This window comes from Hydra vulgaris, chromosome 09 (assembly GCF_038396675.1).
Source record: "Hydra vulgaris chromosome 09, alternate assembly HydraT2T_AEP".
NCBI classification, from domain to species: Eukaryota; Metazoa; Cnidaria; class Hydrozoa; order Anthoathecata; family Hydridae; genus Hydra; species Hydra vulgaris.
The window spans coordinates 26,311,273-26,330,876 of NC_088928.1; the positions used below are offsets into that span (position 1 = coordinate 26,311,273).

General features: G+C 31.7%; 1 protein-coding gene across 3 annotated transcripts in view; it reads right to left on the reverse strand.

Moving 5' to 3' along the window:
- Positions 1–7,443: 7,443 nt before the first annotated feature.
- LOC100201536 (receptor-like tyrosine-protein kinase kin-16) overlaps positions 7,444–19,604 on the reverse strand; it is a 120,827-nt gene continuing 108,666 nt past the window's right edge. For all 3 annotated transcript variants that reach the window (XM_065805178.1, XM_065805179.1, XM_065805180.1), the window contains one exon: positions 7,444–7,882. In XM_065805178.1, coding sequence (XP_065661250.1) covers positions 7,660–7,882 — 223 coding nt within the window. In that variant the 3' untranslated portion in view covers positions 7,444–7,659. The remainder of the gene's footprint in view (positions 7,883–19,604) is intronic.

Below are 19,604 nucleotides of genomic sequence, written 5' to 3' on the forward strand. Positions count from 1 at the left end.
ACTTTGTGTTATATACATTAAGGTGGGCTGAAATTATTGTAAAAAAAAATATTTGCAAATCTATAATTGGCAGGGGGTGGAACAGTTGCTCCATAGTAGCATTAGTGAAAACAAAAAAGTAGAGCTCATAAATTTTTTGGTCTTGGGGTGCCCCAACACTCTTGAAATATTACCAATTTTATGCAATTTTGTAATTTTCTGACATTTCCATACAACTAAGCAACATTTAATTTAGTTACTTAAAGTACTTGTACTACATAGTACACAAGTACATACTACACATGCAAATAAAATGTTAAAGTCTGTATTGTGCTTTGTTGTCAAACATTTTCATTTTCTTTCTGGATTCAATACCAGAACGGATAAATTCGTCTCGTTGTTCAGTGCAAACTGCCGCTGATGCTTCAGTCACTAGACGAATATGTCGCTCGGTGGCTTGGGTGTGGCAGAGAAATTGTGGCAGGCTCCTAACAAGCTGGTTGTTTCAGCTCTTAGCACAGTCTTGTAGCTATGCTTCAGCCAGGTGTTTCGTCATTGGAGGTTCGCAGCAGTTTTCGTTGTTCCAGTTTACCAGGTCAATGTAATCTCTGGCATTGAAGTTTAAACTTGGAACTCAAAATTGTCGCAGTGCTTCTGATGCGTTCTCCTTCCATGCAGCAAGTATCTGTCTGCAGCACAGCTCTCTGATGTGGTCTCTTTCATCAGCTAGCATTGTCAACAAGATGTTCTCAGAATGGCAAAAGTAACTGTTTCTGCCAATTACGGGATCAACGATCACTTTGAGATTCGGTTTCATGTATATGGAAAACTGTATTAGTCTTCACATATGTTGCGATCCTTCCGTGCACGTAGTCAACCATTTTAAATGTACCACCGGCCCGGGCTTTTGCAACGCAAGATCTTTAAGACATTGCCCAATCTCTACTGCTTTAAACATGTTGAAAAAATATTTTTGATCCGTGCTCAAGTCAGCACAATCCACAGGAGGACAGTTGTCAAACTTTATAGCCACAAATGGTACAACGGGCAACTCTTCACATGTCGGCAGTAAACTTCCAATGGGACCAGAAAACAATTTTGGACCACTCGTAACTCATCAAAATGAGTAATCAGATGCCTCAGCGGTAATTCATTTGCATGCAATAAGCAGACGAACCACTGAAGCGGTCTACCAAGGCGCTTTTTGAGCAAACGGATCACACCTCGGTGTGTGCTGGTATTGATATTAGTGCCATTGCACCCAATCGCGATTAGATCCTCTGTTTTAACTTTATTCTTCTTTAGAAAGTCCCAGATACCTGTAGTTATGCTCTCGGCTCCTCCACTTGAAGGTGTTATGTTGCCTAGGTACTCTGAATTTGGCTCGCAAACTAGACATACATGTTCTTCTTCAATAATCCGTCCATGGTTTTTGTTACCTTTTCTAGTTTGCACTCTGGTCTTATCTTTGCGGCCATCGAAATAGAGTCCATTCAATTTGCTGGAATGCCAGGGTTAGTAATCGCTTTCTGACTTTTCGCCGTTTTCTGCCAAGTTTATTCTTATCTATTACCATTGATGTGTCCCCCTTGTATATAAGATCCACATCTTGCAATGTTGCACTGACAATAGCTGCTGCACAACGACCTGGAATGTTACATCTGTCGCACATCTTAGCTACATTTGGTAGTTCTAGTCGCATTTGTTTCTTGCGCTGTTTGTTATCAATATCCAATACTTTACTTTCAGTAGTGTCAGTGGTAACACTGAAATCTGGATCCATTGCATCCATTCTTGAGTCGTCCTCATCATACGTTGCCGAAACATTTATATCGTTAACTTGTTCATCAATTTTGATACATTTGCGATGTTTTTCCATGAAATTATCAACTCTTCTTTGGCGTTTTTTCGTAACACGAGTTTCTTTGCAGTTCTTACATCAACGCCGTCGATCATTATTTTTTGTTGAATTCGTTGGTCCGTCAAGAAGTTTCTCTCCGCAGGCGGCACCTGATGCTCAAGTTTACATCTACAACTTGGAAAATCGATACATTTGCAGATTGCAATATAAAATAGTTGCAGATCTGTTTCGGTAGCAAATCTTTTAAGTCGCTCGGTGTATGCCGGATCACATTGTCTGGATTTATATAGTTTTAGCAAATTTTTGTAATTGCTGCGGAGCATTCTGATTTTCTCTTCAATTCTCTTGTGAGATTGATGCTTTGATCCATATATGCTCGATATGTTGCGCTGTTCTTTCTGCGACTGTGGAGCGCTGTCTGTCACTTTCATCTCTCGTCGTATCTGCAAAAAGGTTCGCATTGTATCCGACTTTGTTGTCAGCTGGGTCTCTTTGGCTCTGGACGGATAACCGAAAACCGGACAGCATTGGAATTTTCTTGTCGGCCTCTTCGATGCGCTGCGGGCTGTAGTATTGCACATTTCCGTTTCCTGAAAACATAAACAACACGAACTCAGTTGTTACTGAGAAGCGGCCGATGCATGTAAACCTAAACTCTAACCCCAACTTTAACTTTAACCCTAACTCTTCTCAAGTTAGCATGATTTGCTAAGTTCTGTCACATAATAATAGGGTTACAATTATGTCATAATGCAATAATGTAATAAATATAGTCGTACTGCTTAACTGAGCATTAGTCATATTCTTTGGTTTGCTACTGGGTGTCATAATAACTTCCGACATTCTTTGTTTCGCTGAAAAGTACATTAAGTTAATTGTATAGTATTTAATTTATTTTCATTATGAATGAGTGAGCATAGAATATTTACAACAGTCTGTTGCATTGCCTAACTATCTGACTCTGTAATTTAATTATGGTTGCTTTTGGTAGTACTTCATTGGAAGCTATACCATTTTAAAACTAAATTGGGCCATTTGGCAGTCATAAAATTTGGACGCCCTGGGGCACCACAAGATGAATTCCAAAATTCAAAATATTATGCACAATAACTAACAAGGTCATGGAGCAACTATTGCACGCCCTGCCGTTTCCTAGTTCTCAAGACAGTTTTTTCAGCCCACCTTAATATACATATATTATATATGTAAATATGCGTATATTATATATATGTAAAAATACATAGATTATATATGTTATATATACATATATTATATATATGTAAATATACATATATTATATATGTTATATATATATATGTATATGTAAATATACATATATTATATATGTTATATATATATATGTTATTTATGTTATATATATATATATATTATATATGTACATATATTATATATGTTATATATATATATATATATATATATATATATATATATATATATATATATATATATATATATATATATATATATATATATATAACATTCGGACTTGAATATTTTTCTTGGAAAACTTTTTTAAAACACATTCATGAAGTTCTTGAACTCAAATATTTTCGTATCGTAACTAGAATTGCTGATGAAAGGAATGACGCGCCATTAGATTAAAAGAACGACTTACCATTAGATTGAAAGATTGACTTACCTTAAGATTAAAAGAATGAAGTACCATTAGATTAAAAGAATGTTGTGAATGATGTAAAAATTAAAATCCTTATGTAATAATATAAAAGCATTAAAATCTCACTGAGCTATTACACATACACGTAAAAAAAAGTTATGGAGCACACTTTTGATGATTTTGTGTTAACCACAATGCTCATTGAATTGACAAAACTTGCTTATTCAAAAACTTGCTCATTCAGTTGCATTCGATGAACACAAGGATTATTTTTGATAGTAAATTTAAAATTAAATTATAAAATAAATTCAAATAATTTTTAATGCAGTTAAGACAGGCTAATCAACAATTACATATTCTCTCAAAAAACGCAAGTTTGTTCGAGGATTATTATTTTTTTGTCAGCTTTTGAAAATGGTGTGGATATTACACCAGCGTTTGTATTTCTAAGAAAAAGTAATTATACTTTATGATAAATATGGCATCAACAGGAAGCTTAGTAATGTGTATCAAAAGTTTTTGGATAATGAATAATAATGATGATTGCAATTAAGCACCAAGTTTCTTATACCACTATTGATTAGTTTAGTAATCTTGATAATAGACCATCATGAAAGCGATATTCCATTTGAAGTAATATTTAAACAAAAGAGGACAACTTAATTTTTTCAACAATGTGTGCCACAAATACAAAAAAATCATTGCCAAGCTTACGTGCTTAATAAATTTTCGTAATGATGAACACATGTTGAATTAAACATTAAATTTACGTAATTATAATGTTATTTCATATAACGTATTTATTATGTATATGTATATATATATATTATATATATATATATATATATATATATATATATATATATATATATATATATATATATATATATATATATATATATATATATATACATACATACATAAATTTTAACTTTGTTGGAGAATTTTCAATTGTTGTAATTATAAAAAGTTATACTATAATAATTTAACAATAATAATATAACAATAACAATAATGACAGTAATAAAAATAATAACTATTATAACAACAATACACTAATAATAACAATATTAATTACTATAATAATAGTAATAATAACAATATTTGAAGGTGTTTGTAGCCACTATCAGAAACCCACTATCAGACATTACGTTTCTAACAAGTCACTTTCTTAATTCTTAGCTACGTGATTTTCCACTGAGTAATTATTTAACTATTAGTAATAATAGTTAAAAGTAATTAATAGTAGTAATGTAAAAATTTATAAAAATAACAATAAGCAATAGTAATGATAACAAAAATTATGGTAGAAATTAGAAATATCAAACGTGTTTTATTAATAACAGTAATAATAAACAATATTAAAGACAAGAAAATTGGTTATTGAAATTAGAAATACTGTACACTTTTTAACTAACTTTTTTCGTAACTTTTTTTAAATAAAAATTACAATAAACTAGTTTTAATAAAAAGTACAATAAACTAGTTTTAGAGGTTGAGAGTGAATTGAGAGCTTTTAGTTCATAAGTAAGGTGGATCCAAGTTTTGATGCTTTGATATTTTATAGATTTATATCCATTAATATGAGAGCGGTGTTCAGAGAAAAATAGCATGGTATATGTTTAAGAGTGTTTCAAGATTAATATAACGGCGAATTTTGGCCAACATGCCATTAGATCTACTTAGTTTCAAGTCTTTACGGTGGGATAAAAAGATTTGAACAAAAATATTTATTTTTTCGTCTTATGTTGTTCTTGTTATATAGTTCTTGTAGGTTTTATAGTTCATAATTTAAAATAAAATTCTTCTAAAGTATATTTTTGATGTCCCACTGATCGATCGAAAAACCGAAAGAATTTATTGTTGTTAAATTTTTTTTTTACTTTGTAAGTATTATTGTTGTAAACTAAAATAAACGGATGAAATCAATTTAAGAAATATTGTGAAATGTTTTCAAGTTTCGAAAAGTACTTTTGATAATGTGAAAAAAGTACTTTTGATAATGTGAAAAGTACTTTTGAAAGTGGATTTAAATTCATTATGATCATGCGATGGGGGAGGAGGGGGGGGGGGAATCTTGAAATATTTTTGTATTTTGTATTACATTTGCGTTTCTTTTTAAAAAAAAAAATTCCATGTCTAAGATATTTCAGATAGGACGTTCAGATTTTGGTGGTTGTGGTGGTGAAGGTGGGGGGAATGCATACTCACTATCCCCCTCCCCCTCCTGTATCCGTCACTGGATTTAGGTCAGAAAAGACAAATAAATGTTAATAAAAGAAGAATTTCTAACTAACCCTTGCAAAGTAAGTGGCACTATGGTCTGCATCGTAGCAAAAAATATATTTATTTGATAGTAAAAATTAGGCTTAACTTAATCTTCTTTTTAAAACAAATGGTTTTGTTAAGTCACCAGCAAACTAAGATGAATAACTAAAAATGAATCAGCAAGAAAAGGTTGGCCAAGAAAAGAATTTGAAGAATCAACAAAAAAAGGCCAACCAACAAAAGAGTTTGATGAATCAGTAAAATGAGGTCGAACAAAAAAATTTGATGGACGAGCAAAAAGAGTTCGACTACTCAGCGGAGAGGTCCGAACGATTTGCATTTCTTGAAAACAAAAATTTACATTTTTAAACTTCAATTTTTTGTGCTTTCCACTTATTTTCGACAATTACAGTTATATATTTTTAAAAAGTAGAATTTAAGCTTTTCTGATATAATTTATTATTTTTTTATAAATCTTTTTTTAACCAAAGCATCAATCAAACAAAACTACCACTAAAATACAAAAAATGCGACGGGGCAGCGTTATAAAAACAGCTGAAACAAATGTGTAAAGTATTTACATTCCAAAAATGTCTCTTTTATTCTAAAGTAAAAAGTCTCCGTGTTTACAGCATTAAAATATTCATTAAATGACTAAGAACCTCTTATTTTATCTTTCCGTAAACAGTTAAAACGTTAAAAGAGAACTTTTGACATTAGTTTTCACTCGTAGCAATTTACTTTTATAATCTCTTTGTAGTCGTTTGAATAAATTACTAAACAGGAGCGTTTGGCTTTTATATAACTTCTGTCCCATAGCATTAAGCTAAAACCTGAAACTCGTAGATAATAAAATCACCGAATATTTTAAACAAAATAAAACAACGAGCTTCTTGATCAAAAAAAAAAAAACCAATCAAAACGCTCACAAAGTAGAACGGCATTTTTTGAAAACGAAAGAGTTTGAACGCTTCGGATCTCTCCTTAACTACACTGAGTAACAAAAGAACTTTATGAATCGAATTCTTGTGCCAAAAGACGATTCATAGCAAGTATGTCATTCGATTCAAAAGCGGAACCCATCGATCAAATGTTGTTAGCTGCACAAAGAATAGCATTTAATTAATGTGACTTTAATTAAGTCAAATTACTTAGTGTTGTTACAAAGAAGTGACGCGAATCGTTATTGCTTATTAAGCTAACGTTGCAGGTGAAATTGACGTCTGAAGATGCTTTTGCATTTACCTGTTGCTTTTTACTTGTATGACTGCTTGTGGACAGTTCGAGAACTTTTTAAAATTTTTTTAAAAGTTCTATTATTTTATGAAAATTTCTCGGATCTTCTAGACAATTCTATCATTTCAAGAATATTCTAAAAAAATGACCAGTATCAATACGAATCGAGAACTTTTTCGAAAACACACAAATTTCAAAATATTGTTGTACTGGTTAGAGAATTTTTATGGAGTAACAGCTGGTGCTCCACAGAAATATCTGTTGCTCGATAGAAAACATTTGTTTTCCATTTGTTTTTTTGACAAAACGGGGTATGGAAAATTCGGTAAATTTGATTTTAAAAGTGACGAAGTGTAGCTTCATAACCAGGAGATTTTTGTGTTGAACGTTGGAAGACGATGCAAAAACATATGAACTAAAACAATTTCAAGGGCTATGATGGGATGGAGTCAAAATCTCATTGTAAAGTTCACAAAAGCCCGAGTTTTTTTAAGTTAGCTATTTATATTAAAAAAATACACAATTTTATAAAATATCAAAAAAATAAATAAAATCCAATAAAAATAAACAGCCAGAGAGAAATCTTCTAAACTCATGGCATTAAACTTTCTAAAAACGCTTTTAATTGCATCAATCGTTCTTTAAAAAACGATTTTAAATAAAGGTTTTTCAAAAATAATCACTTTCTTATTAGTCCGGATTCTAAATTAAGGTCGTCTTTTTCATTGTCAGTAGAAAATCTATCAAAAGAGGCGAAATTATAGTAATTTTTTCTCTCATTTATGTCAAAACTGAAGTAGTTATTTTCCTGACCAATAATCTCATCAAAGTGCTCTCGTAACTCTGTAAATGTTGGACGCAGTAACGGGTTTTCATTCCAACACTTTTGCATCAAATCATACCTAAAGAAAGTAAAAAGATATAAAAAATAAAAAGATATCGTTTAAACTGAAAAGTATTTTTGTGCGCGTTTTTTTTTTTTCAATGTTTCTATGCTCCGTGTACATTTTTTCATTATTAATTTGTGCCCATTTTCACATGTAAAACTTCGGCATTCAGCTCTATATTTTGTAGTAAACTTATAGTACTAAACTTTACCTAAAGCACATTATAACTATATATTCTAATTTTATAATACGGTCACAGTTAAATAAGGGTCAGTCCCAGCAAGCATTTTTCTGCATTTTGAGCAAAGCATGGTAGAAAGGTCTGGGTTATCGTTTGAATAATTTTTCAAGAATATAGTTTTGATGTTTGTGTAATTTTTTTTCTCATGATTTAAATTTAAATAAGTTGTTTCATCATGATTTATTGGTCTTAAATACTTACCCTTCTTAAAGCTTTGTCCTTTTTTAAACATATCAATACCAACATATTTTTTTGGTTATTCTTTATTGGTATTAAATCCTTGACATTCCTGAAGCAGCAAATGCAAAGATATTTAACAAACGGAACATATTCTTTCACATTTTAAATGATTACCTCAATTTAAATGATTTTAAATGATTACCTCAAATAAAAACTTCTAATATACATTAAATATATTGCTATGATATATCGACCCTATTAATGTTTTTAGTTCAAATATTAGCGTGTGTGAAATTATTATACTTCGACCCTATTAATGTTTTCAGTTCATATGTTTGCGTGTTCATATGTTTTGAGTTCATATGTTAGCGTGTGTGAGAAATTATTATATACATCGACCCTATTAATGTTTTCAGTTCAGTAGCGTGTTCATATGTTTTCAGTTCAGTAGCGTGAGTGAGAAATTATTTTAATTTATCTAATCATGGCAACCAAAAGGTTTCATCTTATATCTAAAGTGTTTCTATATCGGAAGTCTCTGATATTTTATTATTGCCTATTGCATTAGGCTCACTACATCTAATTTTTGCATAAATCAAGTAGCGAGGATTGAAAAAGAAGTAAAATCTTTTTCTTACTCCTAATTTCTTTTTCTACCTTTACAAATCTTGATAAGCCATTTTGACAAGCGTTTAATTTGATTGGTTGTCAATACATTTGTTGATGCCATTGCTAAAAGATTTTATAAAATGTTTAAGCAATGGCATCAACAAACAAAAACCAAGTCAAACAAAGCCAGTTCAATTCCATTCTCGAGTCAAGTCTAACAAAATCCAAGTCTCAAGGTGATAAGATTCAAGTAGTAAACAACTTATAATGTATTTTTAACATGGCCTTCTAGAAATACAGGCCTTGACATCGCGATAAAATATCTTTTGACTGGAGGCCGATTTTATATGGATAGATTTACATGGAATAAAATATTTTTGTTTTGCGATGGTAATAATCAACAGCGATTGGTCTGAACACAAATTTTAAGCGACTGTGTAGCGTTATCTAATCAGCAACGAAAAAATGTTTAAGGTTAATCTTTTTGTAAAGTGCAACATATTTATCTAACAAGAAGTTATCAATTATGCCTCGAAAATGTTATGTTCCATGCTGTAATAGTGGTTATGCGTCATCAACTACAAAGGTGTCAGCTTATCGGTTTCCTAGTGATGAATACGAAAAAGAAAAGTGGATAAAGGCTATCCCAAGAAAAAATCTGATTGTAAATAAGTACACTGTGGTGTGCCAACTTCATTGGTCTATAGATAGGAAATCTTTTATATTTTATTGAGGAAAACGTCCTACAAAACCACCAACTGTCTTTTGTAACATACCAGCTAGCTGTCTTAGTTTACCTTTTTCTAGACCCAGAACAACAAAATTGTCATCGTCTAGTGTAAGAAATACAACATCAGATGAACTAGATAGCTTTAAAGAACATGATTTTTATCGATTTGATGTGATGAAAGAGAGGCTCTTGCGTAGTAATGATCTTATTGTATACAACATAAATGACAATAATGATGTTGTTTACATTCAGTCAAAAGAATTTGTATGTGGTATTCCAAAGTTTTTAGTTATCATTAATAGGATTTAACATTAACTTCGTTTGATCTTGGGTCATCCTGCAGTATTTCCATTTTAATGTCAACATCATCATGTTGTAAGTTTTTGATAAAATCATACGTTACTTAAAAAATAAAGATATTTGCCATAAAAAAAATGTATTACTCGAACATATGGATTGTATGTCTTAAAAGATAGTTGGTCAATTTACTTGATATAATTACTCGAGCATTTGAGTATTTTGTTGTATCCAGGTCTTGATTAAAATTTACCCAGTATAAGAACTATGACAAGAATCACTTCAAAAGTCGGATCACAAGATCTGGAACTTTTGAAAAATGTTATGATGAGTATTGAAAATACACAACGTAAATGTAAATTGCTGGTTGATGAAGTTTATATTAAATCCACATTAACTTATCATGGAGGTGTATTATGTGTGTATTATTTGGAAATTCTGCTGATTAACCCGGTGTCCTTGCCAAAACCATGTTGGCTGTAATGGTAAAATGTTTATTTGGTGGACCAGAGTTTTTAGTAAAAATGATTCCAATTAGTCACTTAGATTCTGGTTTTCTTTTTAAACAATGCAAACCAATTATTGAAACAATTAACAATCAATCCAATGCAAAACTGTTGTCAAACTGAAGTAAATCAAAAGTTTTTTAAAATGATGAATAAAATTGAAGAAAAACCTTGGTGCGAAGATAATGAAAACAAATTTTTGTTATTTGATTATGTTCATGTCATGAAGTGTGTTCGTAATAATTGGTTGACTGAAAAAAGCAGAGAATTAGTTTTTGAGTTTGAAGGCAACAAACATGTAAAATGGAGTGATTTAGTAAATCTTTATAAGTTGGAATCTGTTAATCTTCTAAAACTTAGCAAATTAAATGAAATTTAATCTCTCCAAAACCAATTGAGCGACATAAAGTTATTTCTATATTTGCGAAGTTTTGGAAAATTTGTGAAAGGTGTTGGAGCAGATATTCGTTTAAAAATGAGTACCGTGCAGTTATAAGATCACACACAGACAAAAGCCTGCTATTCTTATTAGATGTGGCAGATATGGTTGAAAAAATGAAAAAATCAGGCTCAAAACGTATTAAGCAGCTTACAAAAGATACATCTAAATGTATTTCTCATGTGTGTAGGGGGTTAGTAAACATCGCAAGATATCTTTTGGATTGTGGATATGATTATGTTATCCTGGGGTGGTTCACAACTAATCTATTAGAGAGAACTGTTAGCAAGCTTTGCCGGGGTTCTGGAGGAACCTATTATATAACTGCTCAATCCGTCATAGAAAAAGTTAAAATCCAACATGCAAAGCTATCTTTACAGTTATAAAAGTTAGTTTTGATGATTGTACAAATGGTCATTCCTGTAAAAACTGTTTTTGAAGTTTAAATGAGCAGGAGTGCGAAATTTTTGATAACTTACCAGAACTCGAGAATAAAGTTCAAGCAGAATCATTACTTTCAATGATATATATTGCTGGTTATGTTAATCGGTGACTTTAATGCTCCCCACTCCAAATGGCTTGGCTCTAGTGTCAGTGATTCTGCAGGCATTAAAGCCAACTTTCAAATTCAACTTTCCAACGTTTTTCAACTTTCCTTTCGTTTTCCAGACAACCCGAATTATTTACCTTCTCCACTCGACTTATATCTTGTTTCTGATCCTTGTCAGTGCTCAGTTTCTCCACATTCACCCTTAGGTGCTTCTGATCACAGTTTGATCTCTCTAAAATTAATATCTCATTCTTCTTCATCACACGAATCCCCCTATTATCGTACCTCTTAGTAAAGCTGACTCTAATTCTTTCCGTGATTTTCTTCATGATGGCCCTTGGGTAGAAATCTTTTGTCTTCCTGTCGACAAATGTGCTTCTTACAAAACTTTGTGGATTCAGCCTCACTCTCCTCCATGGTTTTTCTCACATTGTGCTGCTGCGATTGCCAATTGAAACCGTTACTTCCATATTTATCAGCAAAATAATTTTCCAGAAAACAGATGTCTGTTTATTACTGCTAGAAAACATTGTCTAATGCAAAAGCCCGCTATTCTCAGGTCATGAAATCTCATATCTCATCTCAAAAATTAGGCTCTCGTGACTTCTGCAGAATCTTTAATAGTATTAAAAATAAGGGCAAATCTTTAATTCCACCTTTCTTGTATGGTTCAGACTTTGTCACCTCACCTAAAAACAAAGCTGAATTGTTTGCTAAAAACTTTTCATCAATATCATCTCTTGATTCCACTAGTTGCGTTCTACCAGATATTGCCAACAAACAGGTTGATCCATTGCTTGACATTCATATCACTCCAGCTTCTGTATCTAAAGTGATTTCCTGCCTAGACTCTTCTACAGCTTGTGGCCCGGACAACATACCTGTTATTGTCTTGCATAAGTGTTCTCTGGAGCTGTCGTCTATATCTCAAAACTATTCAACAAGTGCTTATCAGTCTTATTTTCCAGCCTGCTGGAAAGCAGCATTTGTTATCCCTATCTTCAAAAATTCTGGAGAGCGATCTGATTCGTCTAACTACTATCCCATTTGTCTTCTTCCTATCATAAGCAAGGTTTTTGAATCTTTAATTAACAAGCACTTAATTTTTCATCTTGAATCTAATAACTTACTTTCTGATCATCAATATGGATTTCGATCTTCTCATTCTACAGCTGATTTGCTAGCAGTGATAACCGATAGGTTTTATTGTACATTAGATAAAGGTGGAGAGGTTAAGGCCATCACTCTTGACATTCCTAAAGCTTTTGATAAAGTTTAGCATGCTGGTCTTCTTCATAAGCTTTCTTCTTATGGGGTATCTGGTAACATCTTTAAGATTATTGAATCCTTCTTTGCAATTGTAATATAAAAGTTGTCCTCAATGGACAGCACTCTTCTTCTTATTCTAAGGCAGCATTGTTTGCTGATGATACTACTATTTATTCTTGTCATGATAAGAAACCAACACTATCTTATTGCTTGGAGGGGGCATTTGAGCTTGAAAAGGATCTCACTTCTGCTAGTGAACTTCAATACAGATAAAACTCAATTTTTTTCAGTCAATCGTTATCGCAATAATTTAGATTGTCCTATATATATATATTTATAAATGGTGATGCCAAGAACTAAAGTTCTTTAGTTACATTTAAAAATGTTGACTTTTTCCTTTTCTTGGTTGACCGCCTGATTGACGGTAATAATATATTAACTATTTCTCTATATCAGTTTTCTCCTCAATGTCAATAACTATTGCTTTGATTCCTTCTTGTTGGGCAACAAAAATATTTAAATCTTAATATTTTAAAAAAATATTTAAAATTCAATTTCATCATTTTCAAATTCAATTTCATCACCTCTTCACTGGTAATAATTTTACTTAAAGCATTTGTAAAATTTGAGGCAAGAACTATTCTCACATCTTGTACATATACACTGTCAATTTCAATATTTGTGTTTGTGAGTATGTCAGTTACAGTACCAATTTACCAGCGGGGCAAACATAAACTTTTTCTCAAATTCTATAAGTTTCCATAACTCGTTCTGATCTTTCCTTAGTTTCAGTGTTTTTCTCCTCTTGAATTGATAGACGCCTGACGCACTTATTTTCTTGAGAAGCAGGCGCAGATTCCTCTTGTTTTCCCATTGTTGGTGTTGAATTGTACCTAAATACCGCTAGTAATGGACATATTTGTGGCCTCTCAGCTGTTCATTTTACTGTGCAGTGGTTATGCTCCACAATCCTATTTCCTAATGGTCTAGATGCACATCTATACATCTTTTTTACAAACCATTCCTTACATTATATTGATTCCAATTGACTTACTACACTTATTTTGTGGTATCTTTGCGAGGTGAATTTCTCTAAACTGCAAACCAACTTGGTTCACAACCAATCATTGATAAATAGGGCAACCCTTTGTAGTGAGTCACATCACAAGCAATGCGATACCATGTATCTGGTACATTAAGCACTCCATGTTTCCAATTTATTGGTGCTGGATCAATTGAATTTGATTGACAACATTTGTGTACACATTCTTTAACACTGTCTTTTCTCAAAATGTGCTGAAGTCTTTGTTGCACTGTAAACAATGTCCAATTAACGCCAAAATGATGTTTTGAGTGACAATTACGAATTTCATCTGCAAATATTTACTCCACATAGCTCTTTAGTATTTCTTCCTGAAAGCTTATTTAACCAGGTCTTTGAAACTCTTGTCAACACGTCATGTTTGTCTTTGGAGGACAGAACCAATTTCAACGGGATGTTCATATTATATTCTTTTATTAAGTCTTGCATCAGAGAAAGTCTTCTTTTAATACACATTTCTGATAATTTATTTATTCAAACCATATGACTTTTAGTCAGCATACTTTTTAACCATTCATGAACTATTACTGAATCAGTGAATACTTACAGGTCCTTCATATCCCACTTAGTGGCCAAGTTTATCCCACACACCACAGCATCTAATTCAGCAATATTAATATGCATGACATCATAAACACTTCGAAGCCAGGCTGCATTCTCAATTATTATGCCATCATATTCTATAGCAACTCCCATTGCAATGCTGCTTGCATCACACCCCAATGTTGCTCCATTTTGAATCCCTTCAGCATTCTATTTCCCTCTTACATAATCACTAACTTCCAACCAACACAATATTTCAATCAACCATAACTTAGCTTGATCTTCGATTAGATCATCTCAAGCATCTCCTTGGCTATAACATTGTATAAAACTGCAGGCAATTCTGAGCCAGCCTCCAACAGGATAGTGACCTAATAATTGTTCACATATTGAAAAAAGTCTCCATCCTGTTACTTTTTAATTTTTAATATCTTGTGACTTTCATTTCTAAATAGTTGCAAACCCACCATTCGTGCACCATCACATTGGTCCAGCTCTTTGTTTACCAATCTATAAGACGCCAAATGATTTACGACATTTCCAACTGATGTTTGTTTCAAATTAACAATTATATCGTCAATGTAGTGGTCAGCTGCTTCACTAATGCCTGAATCGAGATTCAACACACTGCCTAAGATTGAAGACATAATTTTTGGGGCAGAATTTAACCCAAAACCAAGATATGTAAGATTTTCTTCTTTGTAAATTAGCCTCTGATGCTCCCACAAAATCGGATCAATGTGTATTTGCATATAGGTGCATCTAAGAGTATTGAAAATTTGTCACCAACAGTTCTCCATCTTCTTAATCTTTCATGACATGTGTCACTTGAGGCATTATGTGAATTAACATACTGATTTAACTCGGGAAAGTCCAAAACAGGTTGTATCAGCTCTTGCAAGAAATATATAAAAAAGGAGTTAAAAAAAGTGTTGGTGGTAAATAAAAATTTTTTATTTGGGTATTTCATAAATATCACATGGAATAAAGTAAGAAAAAATTTGACTCAACATTTCCCTTTTAATCTTTGTCACACTTCCTCCTTAACATTAGAATTGAAAACAAACAATGTTCCTCTCAAATAAAGAAAAAGCTGAATTCAAGGTAGCTACATTGAAAGCTTGATATGAAAAGGAGCAGGCAGTCATTCTAATTTGGGGTCTTGTCATTTTTCTTCTCATTGATGAAAAAACCAAGAAAACATTTATTTAAAAATGTCTGGACACTTTGAACTAGGTTGCTCATAAATTGAACCTAAGTTTCCATTTTCTAAGGTGGTAACTAATTGACAAAACTGATGGAACAACTAAACTTATTGTGACTCTTGAATGAATCTTTTTTCCTTGCATCAACCTGTTGCTTCTCCAAATGGTTTTAGAAAATCTTTAACTGACTCCACTGTTATAAAATATTCTATATGACCAGTTCTCTCTAGAACTTGGCTAAGTATGAAATTGTCAGATTAGTAAATTACCTTGTTGCAGTGTTGAGTTCCATCTAGTTTCGACAAAAGCAGGTATGATTTTTTTTCCAAATTCAGCCTAAAGGCTATTTTGAATGTTGTGCTTTTATGAAGAAGTATACTGGTTTTTAATAACTTAAAATAAGAAAAAATCATTTCAAATCAATTTTATTTCTTTCAACCCATCTCCATATTTTATCTCCATATCTTGCACAACCAGCTGGAGAGTAAAAGCAACATGTTTTTTTTTTGTAACAGCTATTATCTTGATCAACAGCTACCCAACAATTTGTCATAAAATAGAAAAGTTCTTCTGTTTGAAGATCCACAATCTCAATATCTCTTAATAAGATTAAAAATTAATAATAACAATATCAATAATAATAATAACAATAAAAATAATAATAATAACAATAATAGCAATAATAGTAATAATAACAATAAAAATAACACTAATATGATAATAATAATAACAATAATAAAACTAATAATGATAATAATAATAACAATAGTAATAACATTAACACTAATAACAACATATTAATAATAATTATTATCAACTGTTTTCTGGTCTTCCAACGTAAGATCATTCCAGAGTCCTGGATCATTAAGATAATCTTAATTGTATATATCATCTTCTTGTTCAATAGGGAAACAATGCTTTTCTCATGCGGGCAGCATTGTCTTTAGCAATACAATACAATTTTTTTGTAATGCTATACTCATTACATATGGTCTAAACTGCTCACATATTCTTTCAGGTATGTGAGATCCTTTGAAGCAGCTACAGGCTTAGAGTTTGGAAAAAAGGGGGGACATAAAAGTACGCATGGCAACAGGGGGGAGGGTCAAATTTCAAAATTTTCGGCGTACGTACTTTATGGACAACCCTTATATAGTGAAAACAAAAATTAATTTTGTTTGTTTTCACTATATATTAAATAGTTTTTGTATTTAATAATTTTATACTTGAAAATGATCATTGGATAATCGAAATGTTATTGAAATTGAAAAAAATTGTTATATTTATTAGACTTATTACAAAGTTTGTGCTGTTACAACCGTTTGGTAATATATATATATATATATATATATATATATATATATATATATATATATATATATATATATATATATATATATACATATATATATATATATATATATATATATATATATATATATATATATATATATATATATATATATATACATATATATATATATATATATATATATATATATATATATATATACATAGGGTTCCTTGATCTCTCTTACACGGTTGGTTGATCTGAGGATCAAGCTGCCCCATACTAAAATTATGATACATGTATAATTTGTTGTATTTAATTACATTAGTATAACTATTGAAATGCATTCATTGCACAAAGAAAAAATATTTCCATTTGCTAGATAAATAAAATTAATAATAAAAAATGAAAAGGTAAATTATTTTATCATGATTAAGTAATAATAATCAATTTAATTTTGTTGAATTTTTGATAGACATAAATATGTATCAGCTGCCGCTGGATTTGAAACTGTCAATACGAAAGGTCAAACATTTAATTAAAGATGATTGTGAACAAGAGTAATTTTTTGTCTTATGTTTTCCATGATGTTCTCATTGAAGAAAAAGATTGGGCTATTGAGCAGTGGTGCACGCTTGGTGTCGGGGTTCTATAACCGTGCGTAGCAGACGCTTGGTCAATTTATTCTGAGCATCTGTATTTGTAAATAGCTGCTAAATTTATGTCACTGTTTCTCGTTCATTTAGTTTTACCTTGTTTTTCTTCATGTTTAGTTAATTAATGCTGCTTCATTGATTAATTGACTGAATTTGTATTATCACTTATGTTCTTTTGTTATGTTACTGTCATTTTTGTGATGAATAAAGATATATATATAATTGTTATATCAAATTCTAAAAATGTTTATGATTTTTTTCAAAATTTTAGATTTGGTGTTGACTGAAAATGATTAGAAATAGAATTCGGAAGACAGATAGAGGAATGGTACTTCCCAAAACAATGAGAGCAGCTGTGGATGAAGTTTTATCGAAAAACTAGCCTAACAATAAAGTTGCTCGAGAGTTTGGTATCGATCGTATGACATAGAAAAGATATGTTAAAAAGCAAAGACTTAATCCGGGTGTTACATTTAAACCGAGATTTAATACACTTTTTCACAGATAATAAATGTCTTCACAGAAGAAGAAGACTGCTTATCAAATTATTTGCTTCAAGCTTCGAAGATGAACTATGGCCTTTCAACAAAAACAACTCGCCTTTGAACAAAAACAATTAGCATATGAAATGGGTGTTGCTAATAATAAAGTTTGTCCGAATTCATGGATTAAGAACAAAATGGCAGGCATCGATTGGTTACAGAGCTTTATGAAAAGAAAACTAGAATTATCTTTATGAGCTACCAGCTTTGCAAGAGCAACAGTTTTCAACAGATTCACCATGAGTGAATTTTTTCTGTGGCAGCCCTTGATTTGGCGAAAGAAAACGGAATAACTATGCTTATTTTTCCACCACATTGCAGTCACAAGCTGCAACCGTTGGGCAGATCTATGTATGGGCCTCTGAAGAGGTATTACAATGCAGCTTGCGGCAACTGGCTAATCACCAGTACCAGACAGATGAATATATATGACATTGTTCCGAATGTGTGTGAAGCATACGGTAAAGCCTTTACAAAATAAAACATTGAATCTGGATTTAAAGTTTCCGGGATCAAACCATTCAATCCGGAAATTTTCACAGATGACGAATATTTGCCAGCATCAGTGACAGATCGTCAAGGACCCACTCCTACTGTTGAACATCCAGAAATCATTGCAGATATTGCAGAAACTATTATATCTAAACCCAATGAAAATCTGCAGGAAATGGCTAGCTTGGATGAGCGAGACTCTTCTGAATTAGCAGGACCCTCTGTTGCTGTAGCAAGACCATCTATTGCCATAACAGAAACCCCGAATATCATAACACCGAAAGTTCTGAGACCCTTTCCAATGGCTCCAGCCAGAAAAAAACAATTTAAAAGTAGGCAACAAAAAACAATAATTTTGACAGACACTCCTGTTCGAAATGAGATTTGTTTGGCAAAAGAAAAAACAAAACAAAACAAACAGAAAAAAAAAAGTTTACATAGTTCAGAAAGATCCAAAAAAAACTACAAGATAACCTAAAACAAAACATGCTGCTACAAGACTACAGTTTGAAGAATCCGATGATGAGTTTGAGGAAGAATTTGAGACTTTGAAAGATAAAAAGTAATAAAAAAAAAAATGGTACAAGTGCAGCAGTTGAAGTCGATGAACCAATGGAACTTTCCGATGATTCTGATAATACTCATTGCCTACCACCACTTGAAAGTGATAACAATGAAAATGATCTTAAAATGATATCTTCTCAACAGATAGTTGAATCATCAGACCTGAACTTTGACTTTGATGCACTGAATGTGAAGGATTTTGTTCTTGTTAAATTTGATACAAAAAAGAAAACTATTCATTGTGTTGGACAAATCTGTAAAGAAGAAAATGTGCGAATGCTCAAATATTTGAAAAGAGAAAATTTAAAATCGTATAAATTCATCTCTGTCAGTGAGCAATTGTACCAGTTTATCAGAGATGATATCGCCTGCAAGCTTCCTGATCCAATGCAGCATGGTGGCACAACTCATGTTGGTCGACATTTGATTTTCAATTTTGATTTTTTAGTTTTTGCAAACATTTCTTGAAATTTCTGATGAAAAAACTTGTTCACTAAACTTTAAATGTGAATCTCTTGGCA